We start from the raw sequence: 22,241 nt of genomic DNA, 5'->3' as shown, positions 1-22,241 counted from the left end.
GGGGGGTAGCTGGGCAGCTCTGTGTGTGACTGAGCGGGCTGCTGGCCAATCAGGGAGCCGGCAGGCAGGGGAGCAGAGAGATGACATCTCTCACCACCCTGCGCCTGCCCTGCATCCCTGCAGTTCCGCCCTCACTGTGAAGGCAGCTGTGGGCAGCAGAGAGATTACATCATCTCTCTGCTGCCTGATTCTGGGACATAGCAAGAGACCACCTTAGCAGGAAAGTGACACGGCAGGTGACAATCCGCATCTGGTGACAGGTGACGTGTCAAGTGACAATTCGCAACGTGTGGCAGATGACGTGGCAAGTGACAATTCACAATGTGTGGCAGGTGACGTGGCAAGTGACAATTCACACTGGCAAGTGACGTGGCAAGTGACAATCCACATCTGGTGACAGGTGACGTGGCAAGTGACAATCCGCATTTGGTGGCAAGTGACAATTCGCAGCATGTGGCAGGTGACGTGGCAAGTGACAATCCGCAACGTGTAGCAGGTGTCGTGACAATTTGCAGTGTGTTGCAAGTGACAATCCGCATTTGGTGGCAGGCGACGTGGAAAGTGACTCCAACTGATTCTGCGTTATGGTGAGTTTAACTATTTCATTGTATATTACAATGTAAGAATGGAAATAATGTGCTTCAATCATCCTGACACCATAATAACCATGGTGCCGTGATGATTGAAGCGCCAACACCAGCCATTTCCCAGATAAATTGCCCGCAAAAAAAATGTATTTTCTGGCAGTGCCCCTCCCGAGACTTGACTCTGGATCCGCCCCTGGGTCAGGGCTCAGAAGGTGCTGAAGCCATTTGATCAAAATGGCAGGAAACAATCATTTTCAGGAAAGGTCAGTAATGCAGGCACCATACTTATTCATTAAAGGCAAGGAGTTTTCAGGTGCTACAAAAAAGTTTATGAAAAATGTGTTGCCCAACAATCTCTGACTTCTCACCTGTATGGACCTCTTAAAGTAAAACATTTCTTACAAGACCTGCACCACCAGCAGAAGATTAAATGGTTTAAGTCCACTTACTTGCTAACTGTAGAATAAATGATCGCTTCAGCTGCTGAAAACTTTTCTTCACTCAGTTGCCAGATGATGTCAAATGTCTCCTATAAAATATGTGAAAAATTACAAAATGTATTTTAAAGAAGTACTGTAATTTAACACAAACCTTTATTAAGTTTAATAGCACAAACTATGTGACAATATATATCTAAGGTGTCTTTTCCTACCTTCAAAGCACTGCCTAGTCCTGAGATCTGCCAGTCCAGGATAGAGCCAGGCAAGCGCCCCCCCCCCCCCCCCCCCCCTTGAGACAATGCCTAGATCTGGCAATCAGCCTGTCAGGCACAAAGCATTGCATTGTGGGAAGCTGTGGGATGTGTACCCCATACCAAGAGGAATTATTTTTTGGGGGATACTAGAGAGACACACAGTAGAAGACATTGTGGCACTCTTGCTATACATTTTCAATGTTAGCTTTACTTTTACAACTTGATGTAGGTTTCCTTTAAAGTACACCTGACATGAATCATTTATAGAAGCTGAATTTGCTGATTTCAGTGTGAAAAAGCTAGTTCCCCAGCTGTGGCTAGTTTCAATACTTATCAGCACACACTTGCTATAAATGTCAAACTCATAGTATTAATGGGAACAGCCTTGACTTTGACTCATGGATGTTTCCCCCTTTCCCTCATTGCAGCAAATCAAGTATCATCATTAAGCTGAAAGACACCGTCATGCGTACAACTACTGTGTGTTATTTTGTGTAAAGCACTTGTATATTTATTGGGCATTATTCTCCATGTAGTCCAAAGTACCAGCTTTGGGATACTAGCTAAACTCTTTTGTTAGATTCCTGAGATTTTAGCTGGCAAATCTTTAATTCTCCTAAATGCCCCAAAAGACGGTTTCATAGTATCTTTATTTTTGGGGTAGCATTTGGGTAAATTGTGGCTGAAGTTGAAGGCCCCATTTTAAGTATGATTGTAGATTTGCTGGAGTAGCCACAATTTTATTTTTTAAAACATTTCCAAATTTAATAACTGGACTTACTTTACCAGATTTAAACACAGGATGTCGAATAGTACAGTTCAGTGTGGAGTTATATGAATTAGGAATTTTTTGTTCATAGCATTTAATACTGGGATTGTTAGTCTGGAAAAGAAAAATAAAACACATAAGTATGCAATTTTTAAGAATTTAATCTGATATTAAGCATCCCTCAGAAGTAATGTAATTTGGTCTATCTCTATACCTTCATAGTCCTCCTATTACCACTAAAGCTGCACTCATGTCTTCAAACATCCACTGTCAGTGTTTATTAAAAAACTGCAGAATTTAAACCTAACAAGAATGAGAGATTTATCACTCTTATATTACTTAAGGTGGACCTTGCAACAAAATGCGAGATTTGCTTATGCCGTCCGGCCCCTCTTTTAAAAATCACCCAATGTTAGTAGTTCCAAAATATACCCTTGAAGAAAAAAGTTACAATTATAGCTACCCTTGTCTTCTTCCCCCAGGTGAGGATTATGTTATATTCTTCTGGCAAGATCATGGTGAATACAGAGCAACTGAAAACGTATAAGAAGATACTCTTTCAATGGACTGGAGAGACGTCTCGCCAGATTTTGCTTCCTCTGCATTCCTACTACTAACATTCAATGATTTGTAAAGAAGGAGGGGTCCCGGGTATTTTATGTGGACATTACAAGGTCTACATATACTGTATAAAGCAACTCGTATTCACATAATCTCGCCATTCTTGGGTGGTTGATGCAGCAAGCTCATGCACGGGGTGGCAGGCAGTCACCGCTGGCTGAAAGCTCATGATGAAAACATTTATCAGGCAGGTTACAATGGTAATACTGACAATCAGGGTTTTCATACTCAGGGACATATTTTTGGTTCACATGCCAAGAGACTTCAAGTAAAGAGTATGTTGAAGATATCTGACAATACACTACCAAATAATTAGCAGCCATCACACATACACTATATTATCAAAAGTGTTGGGACACCTGCAAGTACACACACACACACATGAACTTTAATGGCATCCCAGTCTTAGTCTGTAGGGTTCAATATTCAGTTGGCCCACCCTTTGCAGCTATAACAGCTTCAACTCTTCTGGGAAGACTGTCCACAAGGTTTATGAGTGTGTCTATGGGAATGTTTGACCATTCTTCCAAAAGCGCATTGCTGAGGTCAGGCACTGATGTTGGACGACAAGGCCTGGCTTGCAGTCTCCGCTCGAATTCATCCCAAATGATAACATTCAAATCCCATTCTATCGGTTTGAGGTCAGGACTCTGTGCAGGCCAGGCAAGTTCCTCCACCCCAAACTCGCTCATCCATGTCTTTATGGACCTTGCTTTGTGCCCTGGTGCACATTCATGTTGGAACAGAAAGGGGCCATTCCCACATTGTTCCCACAAAGTTGGGAGCATGAAATTGTCTAAAATGTCTTGGTATACTTATGTTTAAAGAGTTCCCTTCACTGAAACTAAGGTGCCAAGCCCAACCCCCGAAAAACAACCCCACACCATAATCCCCCTCCACCAAATGATTTTGACCAGTGCACAAAACAATTCGCACATACTGGCCCAAGACTGGCTATGGTAATGGTAATGTACAAGCCACAGTCATCAGTTCCTTTAGTAATTCATCCCCACAGGGTACCAAACAGAAATAATTTGAAAACATTATATAGGCAATTAACACAGCATAGCAATTTTAAGGAAAAATATGCTTTCATTGTATTTACCGGTTTAATTGTTTTAAATTGCAGATTCTTGGGATATATTAAAGTTATGTTTGTCATGTAGGAATCATCTCCAGTATTTTCAAGTCCAAGTGTCATTGTTAGGTCTTTGGTGTATCCAACAATGAGTTCCTGCCTGTGATGAATAGAAAAAAAAAACACATAATTTTGGTGAGCTATGCATTAACATGAATTTTAACTCTCTAATAGGTTAATTCACCCAAAACTGATAGTTCAGTGCTGGATACAGCTTCTCTGAAAGTAGTGAGGAGGCATCTCTTCACCTGAGCTCCCATCTCCACCCACCTGTTGCAGCTATAAAAAGGGGCTTCCCCAACCATTTTATTTATCTTAGAAAATAATGAGGGCCCTAAGACCACTGGTGTAAAGGATAGGGGTGTATCTATCTATAATCAAAACATCTTACCTAGACATCACTGTGGTCAGATGTAATCTTGGAATGCATACTGCCTTGTTATTGCAGTCCTTTTCATATGGTAGCTACACAAGGAAAACAGTTTGTTGTCATGTTAAATATGGAAATTATTACAATGTTGTAGATGGGAAGTTTCTTGTACAAAGGTTTTTTATTGAACAAAAGAATCAACAAAAAAAAAATACAAAAACAGTGGTGGACACACCATGTAAACACATCTACTTATAACTGCAGATATACAGAGAATATGATAGTACTAGACAGACCACATACCTTCCTGATATTCAGAAGTTACACTTGGTCTACGGGAGTTGTTAATATGTACTTTCATTACTTTTCACTAAGGGCCAGTTCACCCTTGTGACAGCTCACCTGCATCAGGAACGCTTCACTGAGCAAAGAAATACCCCGCTGCTTCCAGGTCTCGCTAATCCACCCAGCGAGGAGTTGACACCATAACAGCAGGTGAGTATAATCTCTGCACCTTTTAGTAATCCTGTCACCGATCAGTTGCCAGTTTCAGGTTTGCCCAATCACTTTCTGCGACACTGGAACTGCCCCCTGGCCATGCTTCCTGGCCACCACTGTCCCACCTGTGGACCCAACACCCACATGGTAGGAGTTGCCATGTGGAGGGGATCGCTGATCTCCCCTAGCTGCAAAGAACCTGGAAGCAACATGTATAACCAATTTCTGTTGTCACTTTCCCTGGCCGCCTTGGCCAGGGAAGAAGCTAGCTGAGCGCGATCTGCATTCCATCAGCCTCAATGGAGGGCAGGTGAGACATCAGGGGTTCAAAAAGGGTCTTCAAGAGCATGTTTCAAAAAGATTTTATATCATATGGGGCAGTGGCGAAGCTAGAGAGGTGAGTGGAACAGAGAAAGAGAGGGAGGTGAGGGTTGCGGAGAGAGAGAGGGGGTGAGCGAGAAATGGGGGGTGAGAGAGAAATTGAGGTGAGAAGGGGTGAGAGAGAGGGGGGGTGAGAAAGAGAGGGAGGTACAGGGGGTGAGAGAGAAAGGGGGAGTGAGAGAGAGAGAGTGAAGGGAGCTGAGAGGGGGTGAGAGAGAGGAAGTTGAGGAAAGGTGAGAGAGAGAGGCAGATGAGAGAGAGGGGGGAGGTAAGGGGAGCGGAGAGAGGGAGTGAGAGAAAGTGAGGGAGATGAGGGGAGCAGGGCAAATGGGGCATCTACCCAGGGCCCCGCCATTGTTGAGGGGCCCAAAGCAGCTGCCCCTGGCGCCTGTGCTGCCCGCCGGCTTTTCTTCAGCCGGAGATTCTCCATCTCCGAGATCCGACGATGGCTGCTGAGCTGCTTGCTATTGTCACTTGTAAATACAGGAGAGCTGCTTCTGTATTTACAAGTGACAGCGCTCTCCTCCCAACGGCCGTTCACTTCCCTCCCTGCTCTGCAAAACATATCCTAGATCTCTATGAGAAAGCAGAGAGAACAGAAGAGGGAGGGGGCAGGGGATGTACACAGGCAGAAGCTGCTCCAAGCCACAGATATGCAGTAAGTCACAGCTGCTCTTCTGCAGCCCCACTCGTTATTTAGCTGGTGAGAACTCGGAATGTGCTCAGTATTGAAAGGGGATGCCAGAGGATTGCTGTGTATTGAGGGGGGTAAGCTCCAAACTGTAATCTGGGGGGAGGAGCGCTCTGTACTTGGGGGGGGTGATTCAGATGTATACAACACACCCCTCAATCCTGCACTCTGTACACAGATCACCCCTCAATCCTGCACTCTGTACACAGATCACCCCTAAATCTTGCACTCCGTACACAGATCACCCCTAAATCCTGCACTCCATACACAGATCCCCCTTAAAACCTGCACTCCATACCAAGCTCACCCCTCAATACTGCACTCTGTACACAGATCACCCCTAAATCCTGCACTCCATACACAGATCACCTCTAAACCTCTAAATCCTGCAGTCCGTACACAGCTCACCCCTACATCCTGCACTCCTTACACAGCTCACCACTAAACCCTGCAATCTATACACAGCTCACCCCTCAATCCTGCACTCCGTACACAGCTTACCCCACAATCCTGCACTCCGTACACAGCTCACCCCTCAATCCTGCACTCTGTAAACAGCTCACCCCTAAATCCTGCATTCTGTCCATAGCACACCAATTAACCCTGCACTCTGTACATAGCTCACCCCTCCACACTGCTCTGTTTCAGGTGGCATAACTAGTCTTTTATTTCTGGCAGCCTGTCCTCGGGGATACTGCTCCTATTGGGCTCTGTTCCTAGTTGCACTCGGTTAACCTTCATAGCTGTGTGTGCTCTGCTCTGCTCATTGCTAAAAGCAAGTTCTAGGAATTTTCTGTCTATTGGCGGTTCCCCTCACATCTCCAGTCCATGGTGTGCAGGCAGCGAGGAGATGATGTGCTGTAACCTTCAGCAACCAATCAGTGAGCTGTATTGATGTGCTGTGACCTCTAGAAACCAATAAGTAAGTGGTAATGATGCACAGTAACCTCTAGCAACCAATCAGTGAGCAGTAAACATGTAACATCTAGCAACCAATCAGTGAGCGGTAAATATGTAACCTCTAGCAACCAATGAGTGAGCAGTAAGCATGTGACCTCTAGCAACCAATGAGTGAGCAGTAAAAATGTAACCTCTAGCAACCATTCAGTGAGCGGTGAGGATGTGCAGTAGCCTCTAGCAACCAATTGGTTAGCAGAAATGATGTGCTGTAACCTCCAGCAAATAACTGATGAGTCGTAATGTTTGCTGTAACCTCTAGCATCCAGTAAATGAGCAGTAATGATATGCTTTAACCTCTATCAATTGCTGCTTGACCTAATTTTGAGTCGGGGGGCCCAAAGGCAATGTTTGCCCAGGGTCTAATCAATGTTAAAGACGGCCCCAACGTCATGATAATAAGTTTGGAATGTCAAGGCCTTGCAGTGTGAACCACACTTCTCTCTGTATTATTTATTCATATAGAAGCTAAGCTTTTAGTTAAATAACTTGTAAATGTTAGTGACAGTGGAAGTATACCTCCACAGAGGCGTAATTTGTGTCATAGAAGTCCAGTACAGGTGATGGGAGATCTCGGTTTTTCTCAGTGGCTGTCATGTTATAGAAGACCTTGATAACAATGTTGCTGAAACAGTCATAAATACAAGGCTGTAAAAAGAGAAATAAAAAGGCATGATATGTAATATAACCACATACTTTTAAAGAGAGATTTATTATATTCCTCAGTTGAACCTATGATTCTTTTTTAACCTTACACTTGGTATGAAAGTAACATTCGCTGTCCTGAAAATGCTGTTTGCCTAACAGCTGTGTCTGGCTTTATTAGTTTTGAGTCACAGGCCTGGCATGCAGCAACAAGTCAGAATTTTCTATTGTTTGGGTCTGTGACTCATAAAATTCTGGGTGTACATTCTAGAACACTGAGCTAAACTGTTGTCACACAATATTTCACTGACTTCATAAACTATGGTTACCATTTCATTACTTACCATTATCACTACATTTTGCAAACATAATGCTAAAACATAAATGTATGTGTGTAGATAATCCTACACACACTTCTTAATCCTTAACCAACTAGTTGTACACACTAAGGAAAAAACAGGGAAGGGGAGGCGCCGACCTGAGTGTAGTATTAAATTGATGCCTTTAATAGGATAAGATTAAAAACACTTACAAGATGATAGAAGATGCATGCTCGTCAAAGTAAAGTGCAGTCCTGGGATTCCACATGGCTCTGTGGGTCCCACCGCTGTTCTGGATAGCTGGAAAGGATTGAGCAGCTGGCTGAAATGGATCACAGTGTTTCTCCAGGCGCAAAGGAACCAAGCAGCTCCACACAGACCAGCATGGACCATGGAACAGGAAGTGATGTCACCGGCGTCTGATTGGACCTGACAGCTCCTTCTATTGGCCTCCAGCAGACCTTGAGCAGTCAGTTCCGAGCGCGTAGTCTTTCATCACTGCAGCCCTGATTGACAAGATTCCAGCCCTGCCTAGGTCCAATCAGACGCTGGTGACATCACTTCCTGTTCCATGGTCCATGCTGGTCTGTGTGGAGCTGCTTGGTTCCTTTGCTCCTGGAGAAACACTGTGATCATTTCCAGCCAGCTGCTCAATCCTTTCCAGCTATCCAGAACAACGGTGGGACCCACAGAGCCATGTGGAATCCCAAGACTGCACATTACTTTGACGAGCATGCATCTTCTATCATCTTGTAAGTTTTTTTAATCTTATCCTATTAAAGTCATCATTTTAATACTACACTCAGGTCGGCGCCTCCCCCTCCCTGTTTTTTCCTTACATGTCTTGCAGAGTTCTTGACTCTGAAGGATGGCAGCCTTCCTTTTTAACCCTTAATACCCCTTTCTATGGATACATCACCATCCAGCTATTACAGCCACAGACTATACCCCTAAGGATTACTCCATCTGGAGCGCCAGATAAACACTGACTATACTGCTAGTTCTAAACACTGGGCATGCTACACAAAGCCCAAAAAAAAAACTTCATCAAAATACTTTGGATGTGTGTAGAATGCCTAGCACCTCCTCTTTCTGCAGCAACTTCCGGCTGTTATATTGACAGGCATGACTTGGTTTATTTACACTGGAGCATATCTTTCTACTTCTGTGTAAACAGACACTCAAAACAGCATCTGCCGTGCCAAGAATAGTTACAATGAAGCATTGTTATTTTTCACTGTAACTTATCTGGTATGGAAGATAACAACCTGCATATGATCTCAGGTTAAGGGAACCTTGCAAATAAAAAAAAAATTGTGCTCCCATTTAACACCTTAATAAACTGTTGATAACCTTAATCAGCCTTAATTTACTCCTTCCCCCCTTTTCTTCTTTTTTTTTCAACCATTAATAAATTACACTTTTTTGTTTATTTATTTCATTTTATTAATTTAAAACTTTTTTATATGTATTTAAAAAATGCACAAAATTGAAAAAAAAACTTTAAAAAACTTTTTTTCATTTGCAAATAACTTTTTTATGCTGTATAATAGAAATAAGTTTGTAGTGTCATTATACACAAAGAAATTATAGAATAAGATGTTCACTTTTTAATAACAGGAACACTTTGTTTGAAAACAAACACTGGTCAAACTTTAGGACAAAATCACATTTTGTTACATCTTATTTCTACAAAATAAAATTTATTTTTTTAAGACAACAATGCCAAGAGAAAACCTTGTTTGTACTGAAAAATATATGTATTACCTTGTTTTCTTAAGTAATGGCAAAGATATCAGTGAATCAATGAAGCCATAGCTGAATTGTAAAAACTGCTCTGGTCCATAAGGGGTATATAGGTGTGAGAGCTGAACTGGTCAAAATGTTTGTAAATCTTAATGACAATCTTATTTGCTCACTTTTGGTGTGTTACACATACCAGTGTTGAAAGTGTTTTACACAAAATACCTGTTGGTCTTGCTATAAGATCAAGTGAACTAATAACTTCACGTGCTACACTCTTATAAGTTAAATTGTTCACATGTATCTCTGAGGACTATAGAACCCCTCCACTGTTTTGTCTGGAAAAGAGAAGAGGGGGGTCTTCTGTAGTCCTAGGGCTGTGGTCTCCAAATTGCGGCCCATGGGCAGATGCGGGCCTTTGCCTTTTTCCGGCTGTTGAAACACTATTTCTCCCAGTGATGTGAAGCAATGTTCCTCCCACTGACACCATTGATGTGGCACTATTCTTCCCACTGACACCAATGATGTGGCACTATTCCTCCCACTGACACCAATGATGTGACATTAATCATTCCTCTGACACCAACAATGAGGCAGTATTCCTCCCACTGACACCAACAGTGGGGCATAATTCCTCCCAATGACACCAACAATGGGGCACTATTCCCCTCACTAATGCCAATGACTACTGACCAAGTAGTAGAAGTGCAATGTACAGAAATGTTTTACTCCCACTGACCACCGAGCCTGAGATATTGTTTACTCCCATTGATGCCAGGGCATTTTTTTAACCCCACTGGCCACAGTCTGGCCCCCCTAAAGTCTAAAGGACAGCAAACTGGCCCTTTATTTAAAAATGTTTGGAGACCCCTGTCCTAGGGTGACAGTGCTGCTCCTCCATAGATATAGTACAGTGAGTATACAGTTAGCACCCTAGGACAGGAAATGTGTTACTGGGAGCATTACCAAGTAGAAATAAAGAAAAAATAGCTGTAAAAAAATGATTATCATACAATTACTACATCTAATCACTAGTAAGCTGCAATATATCAACATTAGCTTTTACTGAAGATAGATAGATAGATAGATAGAGAGATAGATAGATAGATAGATAGATAGATAGATAGATAGATAGATAGATAGATAGATAGATAGATAGATAGATAGATAGATAGATAGATAGATAGATAGATAGATAGATAGATAGATAGATAGATAGATAGAAATAGTCAAGCAGATAGAAAGCAAAATTAAAGTGCAGACTTACCAATACTGTCAACGTAATGGGCTGTGTACAATTGCTACTTAAAAGGTAGAGTTTTCCTCTGCTAGAAGTTTCAGTATTGAAGGCAATTCTTCTCTCCTTCATGGATACATCAAGTTCCAGTTCATAATAAAGATAGGTTTTTTTAAATTCTATAAATTGAACCACCAAGGGAGTATACATTAGTCGTGTTGTATCTGACCACACAAATCTCTTTGTGCTTCATTATTCTCTAAGGTGGACATTTTGTTATTCTGGATTTTCTATAATTTTTTATAACTCTAGAGGAAAAACTAGCACCCAATTCAGTAAAATCCAACATTTGCTGTTAGGGAACACTTAAAACATCTCACATACCGGTAATTTTACCAACAATATGATGTTTGTTTCCATTGATGAGTCAAATGCCCTGGGTTCATTTTGGGGTGAGTTTGCAAACTGAATTAAAGTTTGGATGGAAAAATCCAACCCCATTAAAGTCAATGTGAGATGAATCTTAAAAGACAGTAATGGCCATTTAAGACTGATAGACAAGGGATTGTCAAATAAATGGCATAGAGGACTGGGAACTGCTCTGGAGAACAAAGCAATAAGCAAACCAAAAAGCAACAAAATGAAATGTAAATTCTATTTGGTGGGGAGCAGCGATTTTATTCATGCTTAGAATTAAACATTGAAAATCCAATATTTATTTAAATGACTGGGGGAACTCCTTACTCTGCCTATAAAGTGGCACATCTATCTGATATATAGAAACCTACTACAGCAAAACTGATATTTATGAAGCAAAATAAAATAAAAGTGCAGTTTAATTGTCAGTAAATAAAAGCTCACAGTGGCTTAATTCTGTTTGTAAACAAAGTAGTCGAGGATTACTTTAATCTATACCAGACCCTTATCTTAGATGGGGTATAGATGTTAGTACACATGTTCCTACACAAAAACAAGTCTCAGGGTTCTTCTTAAATATAAAAACAGTTTATACACATACCAGACCCTTATCCTTGATGAGGGCCTGGTATAGGTTTTAAGGGGGAACTCAATGAAAAAAAAAAACAAGAAAGAGGTTTGAGGTACCCACAAAACCCACACCAGACCCTGATCCAAGAAGCAGCCTTGGCAAGATCTGTGATCAATGATGTTACCCAGGAGGCCCCAGTGGGGAAGTTGGGGTCTCATCCCTGCTTGTTTCTATTTGAGTTCTGTATATGCACATTTGTGTTAGCAATCACCTGCAAGAATGGCAGACCAGTCTAGGTATGTTTGTACTTTTTTGTTAAGAGTAAGTCTGCAGTTATTTTTATAAGATGTGTAATTTGTGTTCAAAGCATGTCATCTATTGTGCTCCCAGGTGTTGAGCAAAGAAACCACTACAACAGAATTCTTGCAGCAGAAGTAGCTGTACATACAAGGTAAACCCCCAGGCACGCAGCAAAATATACAAGGTAAATATGTATAAAGAAGCTGTTATATCTGTCAAAGGATTTCTATTTCTGTCCATCCAGTTCTGAGAATTACACAGCTCTGACCCACAGTGCATCCTTGTCTTGCAGGGGGGGAACCTGATCTTTCTTAATAGTAGTTCCTTCTACAGGTCTTCTCCCCACCCTACTTTGACCAGACAGGCAAAGGAAAGGAAGCACACTAAGCAGCTAATCTCTGACACTCTGCTCTCTTTTTTTCTATCAACATGGCTCTTTGCACGGCAGCACAAATGTTTGTCTCCTTGTGCTGCTTCTCTCTCTCCAACTTTGAGCTCTGCTGTACCAACTGGGGACTGCAAGAAGCTACCAAGCTAAATTCAGGTAATTCTTGCCATTTCAAAAATCACATTTAATGATCTATTCATGATTACAGAGCTACAGTAATTTTATATCTGCCTAGGTTTAGCTTTAACCTTGCTGGTATATGAGCATCCATAGTTATATGATTGGTAAGATTGAATAAAGACACCAGTACATCCAGTCCAACTTGTGTTTGTGTGTGCGTATGTGTTTATGTCACTACCGTTTCCCATATCCCTGTATATTGTGTTCAAAACGTTTTTTGAAATCATCAACAATCTGTGCCGAGACCACCAACTGTGGAAGGGAGTTCCACATCCTTACTGACAGCTTCTAGTCCAGTGATGGTGAAGCTTGGCACCCCAGATGTTTTGGAACTACATTTCCCATGATGCTCTTGCCCTCTGCAATGGAGTTGAGCATCATGGGAATTGTAGTTTCAAAACATCTGGAGTGCCAAGGTTCGCCATCACTGTTCTAGTCCAACTTCATTGGGTTACTCTGTGGCTTCCTAAGCAACCTGAGATTGAATAGTTTTCTTCCTATATTAGAATCACTACTGATGTTTGATCTCAATATACAGTATTTGATCAGATATTTGCATATCACGATCATATCTCTTCTTAAGCATTTCTTCTCCAGTAATCTTGTAGTTGTTTCTCATAACAGTCCTCTTATTAGCTTTATTGCCCTTTTCTGGACTCTGTCGTCCAACATGAATTAGCACAGTGTATGCCTCACAGAGGAATGGAAAAGGTCTACTCTGATTCTAAGTGCACCACCTTCATTATGGCATTGGGATGGGGCAGAGACATAATCGATTGCAGGGAGATCTTATAATAAGAGACTATGAGAAATATGATAATCTGGAGTGTGTTTAACTTGGGTGTAATTGCCCTTAAAATCCATCTACATCTAACTGCACTCACAGAGCACCAGTACAACATACACTATATTGTGAAAAGTATTTGGGACGCCTGGCTTTACATGCACATGAACTTTAATGGCACCCCAGTCTTAGTCCGTAGGGTTCAATATTGAGTTGGCCCACCCTTTGCAGCTACAACAGCTTCAACTCTTGCGGGAAGGCTGTCCACAAGGTTTAGGAGTGTGTCTATGGGAATGTTTGACCATTCTTCCAGAAGCGTATTTGTGAGGTCAGGCACTGATGTGGACGGGATGGCCTGGCCCGCAGTCTCCACTCTAATTCATCCCAAAGGTGTTCTATAGGGCGGAGGTCAGGACTCTTTGGAGGTCAGGACTCTGTGCAGGCCAGTCAAGTTCCTCCACCCCAAACTCGCTCATCCATGTCTTTATGGACCTTGCTTTCTGCACTGGTCCAAATCATTTGGTGGAGGGGGGATTATGGTGTGAGGTTGTTTTTCAGGGGTTGGACTTGGCCCCTTAGTTCCAGTCAAGGGAACTCTTAAAGCATCAGCATACCAAGACATTTTGGACGATTTTCATGCTCCAAAATTTGTGGGAACAGTTTGGGAATGGCCCTTTCCTGTTCCAACATGACTGTGCACCAGTGAACAAACAAGGTCCAAAAAGACATGGATGAGCGAGTTTGGGGTGGAGGAACTTGACTGGCCTGCGCAGACTCCTGACCTCAACCCGATAGAACACCTTTGGAATGATTTAGAGCGGAGACTACGAGCCAAGCATTCTTGTCCAGACCTCACAAATGCGCTTCTGGGAAAATAGTCAAACATTCCCAAAGACACAATCTTAAATCTTGTGGACAGCCTTCCCAGAAGAGCTGAAGCTGTTATAGCTGCAAAGGGTGGGCCAAATCAATATTGAACCCTACAGACTAAGACTGGGATGCCATTAAAATTCATGTGCATGTAAAGGCAGGTGTCCCAATACTTTTGACAATATAGTGTATGCCAGTATATGTCAACAGATTGATTGCAGTACAAACATTTATCTGGAGTCGATTTTGAAGATGAAAACTAACAGAGGAGGATTATAGTAAAATAATATTTTCTAGGAGGAAGAATACAAAACCTCCCATCACCCACCTTCTGAATACTTTAGCAACTTATTTAATAAAAAGACAGAACAGAACAATACCTTCTTTCTTGAAAGGTGTAATGTCAAAGCACAAGGAGGCATTTACAATTTTAGTGTTAGAGAGAAGAGAAATTTTTTCAGGCTGAAATCGCATAAAGGCCCTTGCTTTTACTACTGGTCGAGATCTGTACCGGGAAAAAAACATGCTTTTCTAAAATGAAAATGAACATTTCTTATATTCTATGCCTAGATATTTTACAAAGTAAATCACATGTAGAACTGCGCAGTCATTATATTGCTTGAACAAATGAAGTGCAAGAGGACGCTTGTAGCAACCACAATGGATGGTGCTGGGTAGAACTACTGGCAAATAGAAGAAAGTCACCAGCACTCCGAAGATGCATTCCGAAAGTTTATGACAAACACACAGGGGTCTATTTCTAAAATAATAGCAGAGCCATTCATCCAATTAATCGGCAGGTACACTTGTTCTGTGCAAATTTAGTAAAACCGATTGTTCTTTAGACTGTTTTCTCTACAGTTTGAATAATTTTTATTCATGAAAAAAGAGTGCATTGGGCATATACAGCATTATGGCCAATAGATGGCGCTGATGATCATAGGAAATAAATACTTATCTTTAGCTCCATCTATTGGCCATAATGCAGTATTTTCTCAAAGCACTCTTTTATTTGTGAATGAAAAACATTCGTCCTGAAGAAATAGCCTAAAGAACATTTGTTTTTGCCAAATCTGCACAAAACGAATGTACATGCAGATTTACTGGATGAATGGCTATGCAGGGCTTCGATTATGTTACATGCCAGGGAAAAAAATCACTAATTCGCCAAGATTATACAGAAATATATTACTAGGCCAAATGTTTGCTGACATATTTACTGCATACAAATACAGCATATATTTTTTTTTTAGCAGTCAAAATATGGTGACTTTTACTAATATATGACACATTGCAACAAAATTTGTTCTAAAACCAGGTTCTTATTTCGCAAATGTTATTGAAGAAGCCTACATGTTTTAGATTTGCAACAATCATTTAAAAAAAATAGTTTTCAAACATAAAATATTAGCTACTAGTGCTGGAATGTCTTAAAGCGGAGTTCCACCCAAAAATGGAACTTCCGCTTTTCGGATTCCACCCCCCCTCCGGTGTCACATTTGGTACGTTTTAGGGGGGAGCAGATACCTGTCTAATACAGGAATTTGCTCCCACTTCCAGCGAAAAATCGCCGCAGAATCCGCGGCGATCTACGCCATGTCCGGCCCCTCCTCTGTCTTCTGGGAGGCACACAGGTCCCAGAAGACAACAGGGACCACTCAGAACATGCAGTGCGACTCGCGCATGCGCTGTAGGGAACCAGGCTGTGAAGCTGTGAATCACTTCCTGATTCTTTTACTGAAGATGCCGGCGCCTCCACCCGGGAGCCAAGGGACAGGTCGGCTTCGGGTGAGGACATCGCGGGCGCCCTGGACAGGTAAGTGTCCTTATTTTAAAAGTCAGCAGCTGCAGTATTTGTAGCTGCTGACTTCTAATTATTTTTTTTTTGGTGGAACTCCGCTTTAAGGTTATTCAGTATTTGCAAAGACTTTTCTAAGTAAAAAATGGCTATTCATCCTAGCTTCAATAATAACATTTTTTAACAATTTTTTGCTTACCGAAGTACCATAACATTTCCTAAGGATCCAACTGCTATGTCTGCATATCCATCATCAGTAAGATCCAGACCGCCATCTACTGACTGGCCAAAGAATTGCAGCTTTTGCCTACAGTCAGTAGCTCTTATTTTCTAAAACAGAGTAAAGAATATGTATGTCATTATGTGTCTTCTGCTTTATCACAGTGATATAAGCAACCTTACAGGTATAGTGCCATAGGTGCTGAGTAGTGCTAAGCAAATTGGCTAAAATTTGTTCTGACATCAATCTTGAGAATCCAGACCTGTAATCCATTTGCAGCGGGTTGCTGGGTTTAGGTGAATTGGTAAAAGGGTATTTTGGACCCTTTACCAGTGCATTTCAATATTCTTGAAGGCTGCGGCCTGTGCTGTGGATGAACACGGCCCCCTGCCTATCCTCTCTGATTGGCATTATGTAGGCAAATGGGGGTGGGGATTCAGTAAAAATTTTCACATGTGAAATTTGTGTTTTTCTTAAATATTGCATGCAATAGTAAAAGATGATAAAAGAGTGAATCAAAAAGAATAAAAGAGTAAAGTAAATTTGCTAATTTTTTTTTATATATAACAGTGTATCAGGAATGTAAATTATTTGTAACATTACACTAGAGGAAGATCATTCTGTGTTTTCATGGTTTTATAATATTTCTGTGTGTCTTCACAGAACAATCTCCCTCTGGTACAGTGTTAGCCTGTGGGAAAAAATTGTGGTAAAACAACATAAAAATAACACTACATTTAAGTGCTAAATATTGTAAGACATTCAATATTTAAAACATTTATTAAATAGTGCATTTTTAGGGGTGAATTGACTGCTTTTGAAATAAACACCACATCATTTTTTTTCATGTAAAATTCACATGGCATTTTTCTTTTAGGCAGCCCATAGATGGTACAGATTTTTTCGTTCAACGGAAAAAACTGACTTGATTCCCACTACACACTCCATGTGGATGGAGAAATCCCCCCCACTGAGTTATTGTATTCTGACAGCTGGGAGCCTTCCCTATCATCAAAATATATGGATCAGTGCTGCCGGCTATAGCTGATGTCGCTGATCAAGAGGGAAAAATCTGACAGGTTGGTTGTACAAAAGTTGATAGGTACATGGACTTCTGTACAACCTCCCTGCCCATACATGCATAGAAATTCATCCAGTCCCTGCCGAAGCAGCCGGATTTCGAACCATGTGTGTGGCCGGCTTTAGTGAATTGACACCTAGGTCTTATATTGATGATATAGTATATGGGTGCACTACATCCTTATGATGTAAATATATTCATTTTGGATTTTTTAAGTCCATAAGGACTTTGTAAAGTACAAATAAAGACATCTTTGTCTTGATAACATTACACTCCCAAGCTGTGTTATTTGGTTTCAAGTCGAATATTCTCATCACACAGATTCCTGGGGGTGCTTTAGACTGATGAAGGGGTCCTGTGTAGCCCGAAATGTTGTAATTTACTGCCAGGGCTGGTGCAAGGATTTTTGACACCCTAGGCGAAACCCCATTTTGCCGCACCCCCATCTTGGCTCCACCCCTGACCCCACCCCATTTGCCCTGCCCATGTGTACCCCACTTTTTTAATGAAGTGCCCATCAAGTGCAGCCTCACCAGTGCCCATCAATGCAGCCTACCAGTGCCCATCAATGCAGCCTCACCAAAACCCATCAAATGCAGCCTACCAGCGCCCATCAATGCAGCCTCACCAGCACCCATCAATGCAGCCTCACCAGCGCTCATCAATGCAGCCTACCAGCACCCATCAATGCAGCGCACCAGTGCCCATCAATGCAGCCTACCAGTGCCCATCAATGAATGTTTGCTTGCTTCCATTTATTCGGGAGTCGAGAAGCAGATACAGTGCTCCGCCGCCGCTGCTCTCTGAGACCATGGGGTTGGTTTACCAAAACTGGAGAGTGCAAAATCTGGTGCAGCTGTGCATGGTAGCCAATCAGCTTCTAACTTTAGCTTGTTCAATTAAGCTTTAACAATAAAACCTGGAAGCTGATTGGTTTCTATGCAGAGCTGCACCAGATTTTGCACTCTCCGGTTTTTGTAAATCAACCCCTATGTACGAACGGAGCGGCGGCTGCCTGCTGATGCTGAGACTTAGCTGCTTGCTGCAGAGAGAAGAAAGTAGGAACACCAGTGGCCGGGCGCCCTAGGCCCTGTTTACTGCTGTGATGTGATCACTTTGATTAACTATTGGACGCTATTTTGAAGATTCATGGTGTGCTGGTGCTACATACTTTGACTTGTTGACTTATTTAATTTCTGAGGTACTTACTAACAGTGAGGATTTGCAGCTTGCATACTCCATATTTAAGACAAAAATGAAGAAGAATTTGGTTTTGTAGGGTACTGCACCTTGTTGTATTATAAAATCCTAATTGCCTTCTTGAGGCATATAATATGACTGCACAGACCTGGGAATGAGTGGTATGAATGCTACGTGCATTGCTGTTGTAGATATAAACACTTCCAAATGATTCCGGTTCTTCAAAATAGCCTTCTAGAGGTGCTCCTATGGCAAAGTCCTGGTATCCATCTTGGTTGACATCGCCAATCTTAGCTATGGAGTAGCCGAACCTTGCATATGAATACCGATGTTGTTCTAGTTTTAATTCCAAAGCAAATTTACCCTGTTGAAAGATAAGGTGCTTTATGTAGTAAGATGTAGCAATCAATGTAATACGGTGGAGGTGTGCACTACCATCACTGCAATAGATTTTAACAAGAATTTTATTGGGCACCTCCAGATTGTGCAATTTTATTGTGCAATTTTAAAAAGCAAAATACAAAGGTGAAATACTTATACAGTAACTGTTTAACATGCCAGAAGATTTGCAAGTCCAACACATATGAATGTGATTGACCAGTGTGGGCTCAGCCATAGGACTCATACCTTAAAGGAGAAGTCCAGCCTGAGCTTGTTTGGCTGGGCTTCTCCTATAGGTCACAGGAGTGCAGTTCGTTTTGCACTCCTGTGACCCGTTGATGTCCACTTTCTGCTGACATCACCAAGATCAGTCGAGGCAACGCATCATCCCGACTCTGGAAGTCTGGATCCGCTAGGTGCCTGGACTGATGGCCGTCCCAGCCTCTCAGCGAGCCGCTCCCCACCCCTCCACACCTCAGCGCTCCAGTGAGCGTGGAGGAGCAGAGCAGGAGAGCTGCTGATTGACAGGCAGCAGCGCTCTGCTCGGGGAAGTGAGAGAACCGAGCCATCAGCGGGGTTCAGTGGCTTGGTTCTCAGTGAAGAGGCGACGGGGGACAGATGCATCATCGGACTGATCCTGCATCCACCTAGGTAAGTATGATTATGGGATTTAAAAAAATCCCATACTTCACTTTTAAGGTCCTTAGGGAACCCTTTTCAGAGTTGTCAGTACTGCCATTACCCCACCTCCTGCCTGCTTTGTGAACTACTAGTGAATGTCACAACATTGTGTCCACTTACTTATCTGTCCCCCATCCTACCTATCCTCTATCAAGTTACAGAACAAGTACTCCCACCACCAGACTGATTAAAGTTGATGTAAACCTGATTCATGAAATTTGACCTATGCACATACAGTATCTCACAAAAGTAAGTACACTCCTCACATTTTTGTAAATGACACTTTGCTACAATGTAAAGTAGTGAATGTACAGCTTTTATAACAGTGTAAATTTGCTGTCCCCTCAAAATAACTCAACACACAGCCATTAAAGCTGCTTAAGTTGAGTACACCCCTAAGTAAAAATTTCCAAATTGGGCCCAATTAGCCATTTTCCCTCCCCAGTGTCAAGTGACTCATTAGAGTTAGGTGTGAATGGGGAGCAGGTGTGTTAAATTTGGTGTTATCGCTCTCACTCTCTCATACTCGTCACTGGAAGTTCAACATGGCACCTCATGGCAAAGATCTCTCTGAGGATCTGAAAAAAAAAACTGTTGCTCTACATAAAGATGGCCTAGGCTATAAGAAGATTGCCAAGAAGATTGCCAAGACCCTGAAACTGAGGCCAAGACCATACAGTAGTTTAACAGGACAGGTTCCACTCAGAACAGGCCTCGCCATGCTCGACCAGAGAAGTTGAGTGCACGTGCTCAGCATCATATCCAGAGGTTGTCTTTGGGAAATAGACGTATGAGTGCTGCCAGCATTGCTGCAGAGGTTGAAGGGGTGGGGGTGGGGGGTCAGCCTGTCAGTGCTCAGACCATACGCCACACACTGCATCAAATTGGTCTGCATGGCTGTGATCCCAGAAGGAAGCCTCTTCAAAAGGTGATGCACAAGAGAGCCTGCAAACAGTTTGCTGAAGACAAGCAGACTAAGGACATGGATTACTGGAATCATGTGCTGTGGTTTGATGCGAAAAAAATAAACTTATTTGGTTCAGATGGTGTCAAACGTGTGTTGTGCCAACCAGGTGAGGAGTACAAAGGCAAGTGTGTCTTGCCTACAGTCAAGCATGGCGGTGGGAGTGTCATGGTCTGGGGATGCATGAGTGCCGCTGGCACTGGGGAGCTACAGTTCATTGAGGGAACCATGAATGCCAACATGTACTGTGACATACTGAAGCAGAGCACGATCTCCTCACTTCAGGGACTGGGTGACAGGGCAGTATTCCAACATGATAACGACCCCAAACACACCTCCAAGACGACCACTGCCTTACTAAAGAGGCTGGGGATAAAGGTGATGGACTGGCCAAGCATGTCTCCAGACCTAAACCCTATTGAGCATCTGTGGGGCATCCTCAAACGGAAGGTGGAGGCTCCGCAAGGTCTCTAACATCCACCAGCTCCGTGATGTCCTCATGGGGGAGTGAAAGAGGACTCCAGTGGCAACCTGTGAAGCTCTGGTGAACTCCATGTCCAAGAGGGTTAAGGCAGTGCTGGAAAATAATGGTGGGCACACAAAATATTGACACTTTGGGCTCAATTTGGACATTTTCACTTAGGGTGTACTCACTTTTGTTGCCAGCAGTTTAGATATTAATGACTGTGTGTTGAGTTATTTTGAGGGGACAGCAAATATACACTGTTATACAAGCTGTACACGCAATACTTTACATTGTAGTCCCATGTGTTTCTGCTGTTTCGTATCTCTGTTATTAGCATGATAACTTCTGACAAGTTCTCCGAGACGGGAAATAAAAGCAGCTGAAAATGTGTGTCATGGGAGGTTGATTAACAGAGATCTTGTCATGTCATAGCACAGCTCTGAAAGTATCTTCGTTCTTCTACCTATGTGGAGGGGGGGGATGTGCCTTTCCTCCAATCAGCTGTCTCCCGCTGTAAGCCACCAAGACTACACTCCCAGTGCTGAATGATGAAGTGAAAATTCTAACACGATGTAGGAATTCTAAAGAATATAGAAAGGGAAAGACAGCATATATACATGTAAAGCTTATGTAGGGGGATTTGTTTCATATCTGTGTATCATCTGAGGCTGTTCACTTCACTTGGTATATGTAAGGGTTTAACTCTTTAAGTTTCTACCTATCACTACCATTTTTGAAGAATTAAACGATCTATAGGTTGTCTGTTTATCTCTCTTAGAGTTCCCTTTTAGTATGCATGGAATGTATTATTATGCATTATGCTATAAATTATTCCTATACTGCAGGAATTATTTTTTGCATACTTTTATTGGGCCACCTTGGCTCAATATAAGTATGCATAAAGGAATAGGATCCCCATTAGTCCTTACTAATCCGCACTACATACAGTAAGGGCCATGCTCTTTGAGGTGGAGAAGAGGGACAGCAATGAAAGATTTCCACCATCCAATCAGATAATGCCTTGTATTAATTGAAAAAAATACAAGGTGTTCCATGAATGATGGAGGCTCTAAGTGAGCAACCCCCTGTGTGCAGAAGGGCTGTTTGTATGTGTCTCCAACTACTACAGTGAATTACATCATTCCCAGTGGCCCTCTGGATGTCAGATATGGATACTTGCATTAAACCAAGCTAGACCAATGTAAGTATGCAAAAATTCGAATTCCAGATTTTTAGCATTAAAGATTAATTATTTATTCTTTATCACCCAAATTATCCTCCTCGCTCCT

The 22,241-nt window shown here is 42.2% G+C and overlaps 1 protein-coding gene across 1 annotated transcript in view; it reads right to left on the bottom strand.

Moving 5' to 3' along the window:
* ITGAE (integrin subunit alpha E) overlaps positions 1–22,241 on the bottom strand; it is a gene marked incomplete in the record, with an annotated part of 127,303 nt that overhangs the window by 20,580 nt on the left and 84,482 nt on the right. Inside the window, 9 exon segments of the mRNA XM_073616887.1 lie at positions 1,037–1,116; positions 2,063–2,164; positions 3,777–3,909; positions 4,201–4,274; positions 7,226–7,354; positions 10,682–10,830; positions 14,542–14,666; positions 16,159–16,289; positions 18,609–18,824. Of these exon segments, the coding sequence (XP_073472988.1) occupies positions 1,037–1,116; positions 2,063–2,164; positions 3,777–3,909; positions 4,201–4,274; positions 7,226–7,354; positions 10,682–10,830; positions 14,542–14,666; positions 16,159–16,289; positions 18,609–18,824 (1,139 nt within the window).

Source organism: Aquarana catesbeiana, linkage group LG02 (genome assembly GCF_042186555.1).
Source record: "Aquarana catesbeiana isolate 2022-GZ linkage group LG02, ASM4218655v1, whole genome shotgun sequence".
NCBI classification, from domain to species: Eukaryota; Metazoa; Chordata; class Amphibia; order Anura; family Ranidae; genus Aquarana; species Aquarana catesbeiana.
Note: the sequence above shows the minus strand (reverse complement) of the source record. Positions and strands in the feature narration are given on the sequence as shown.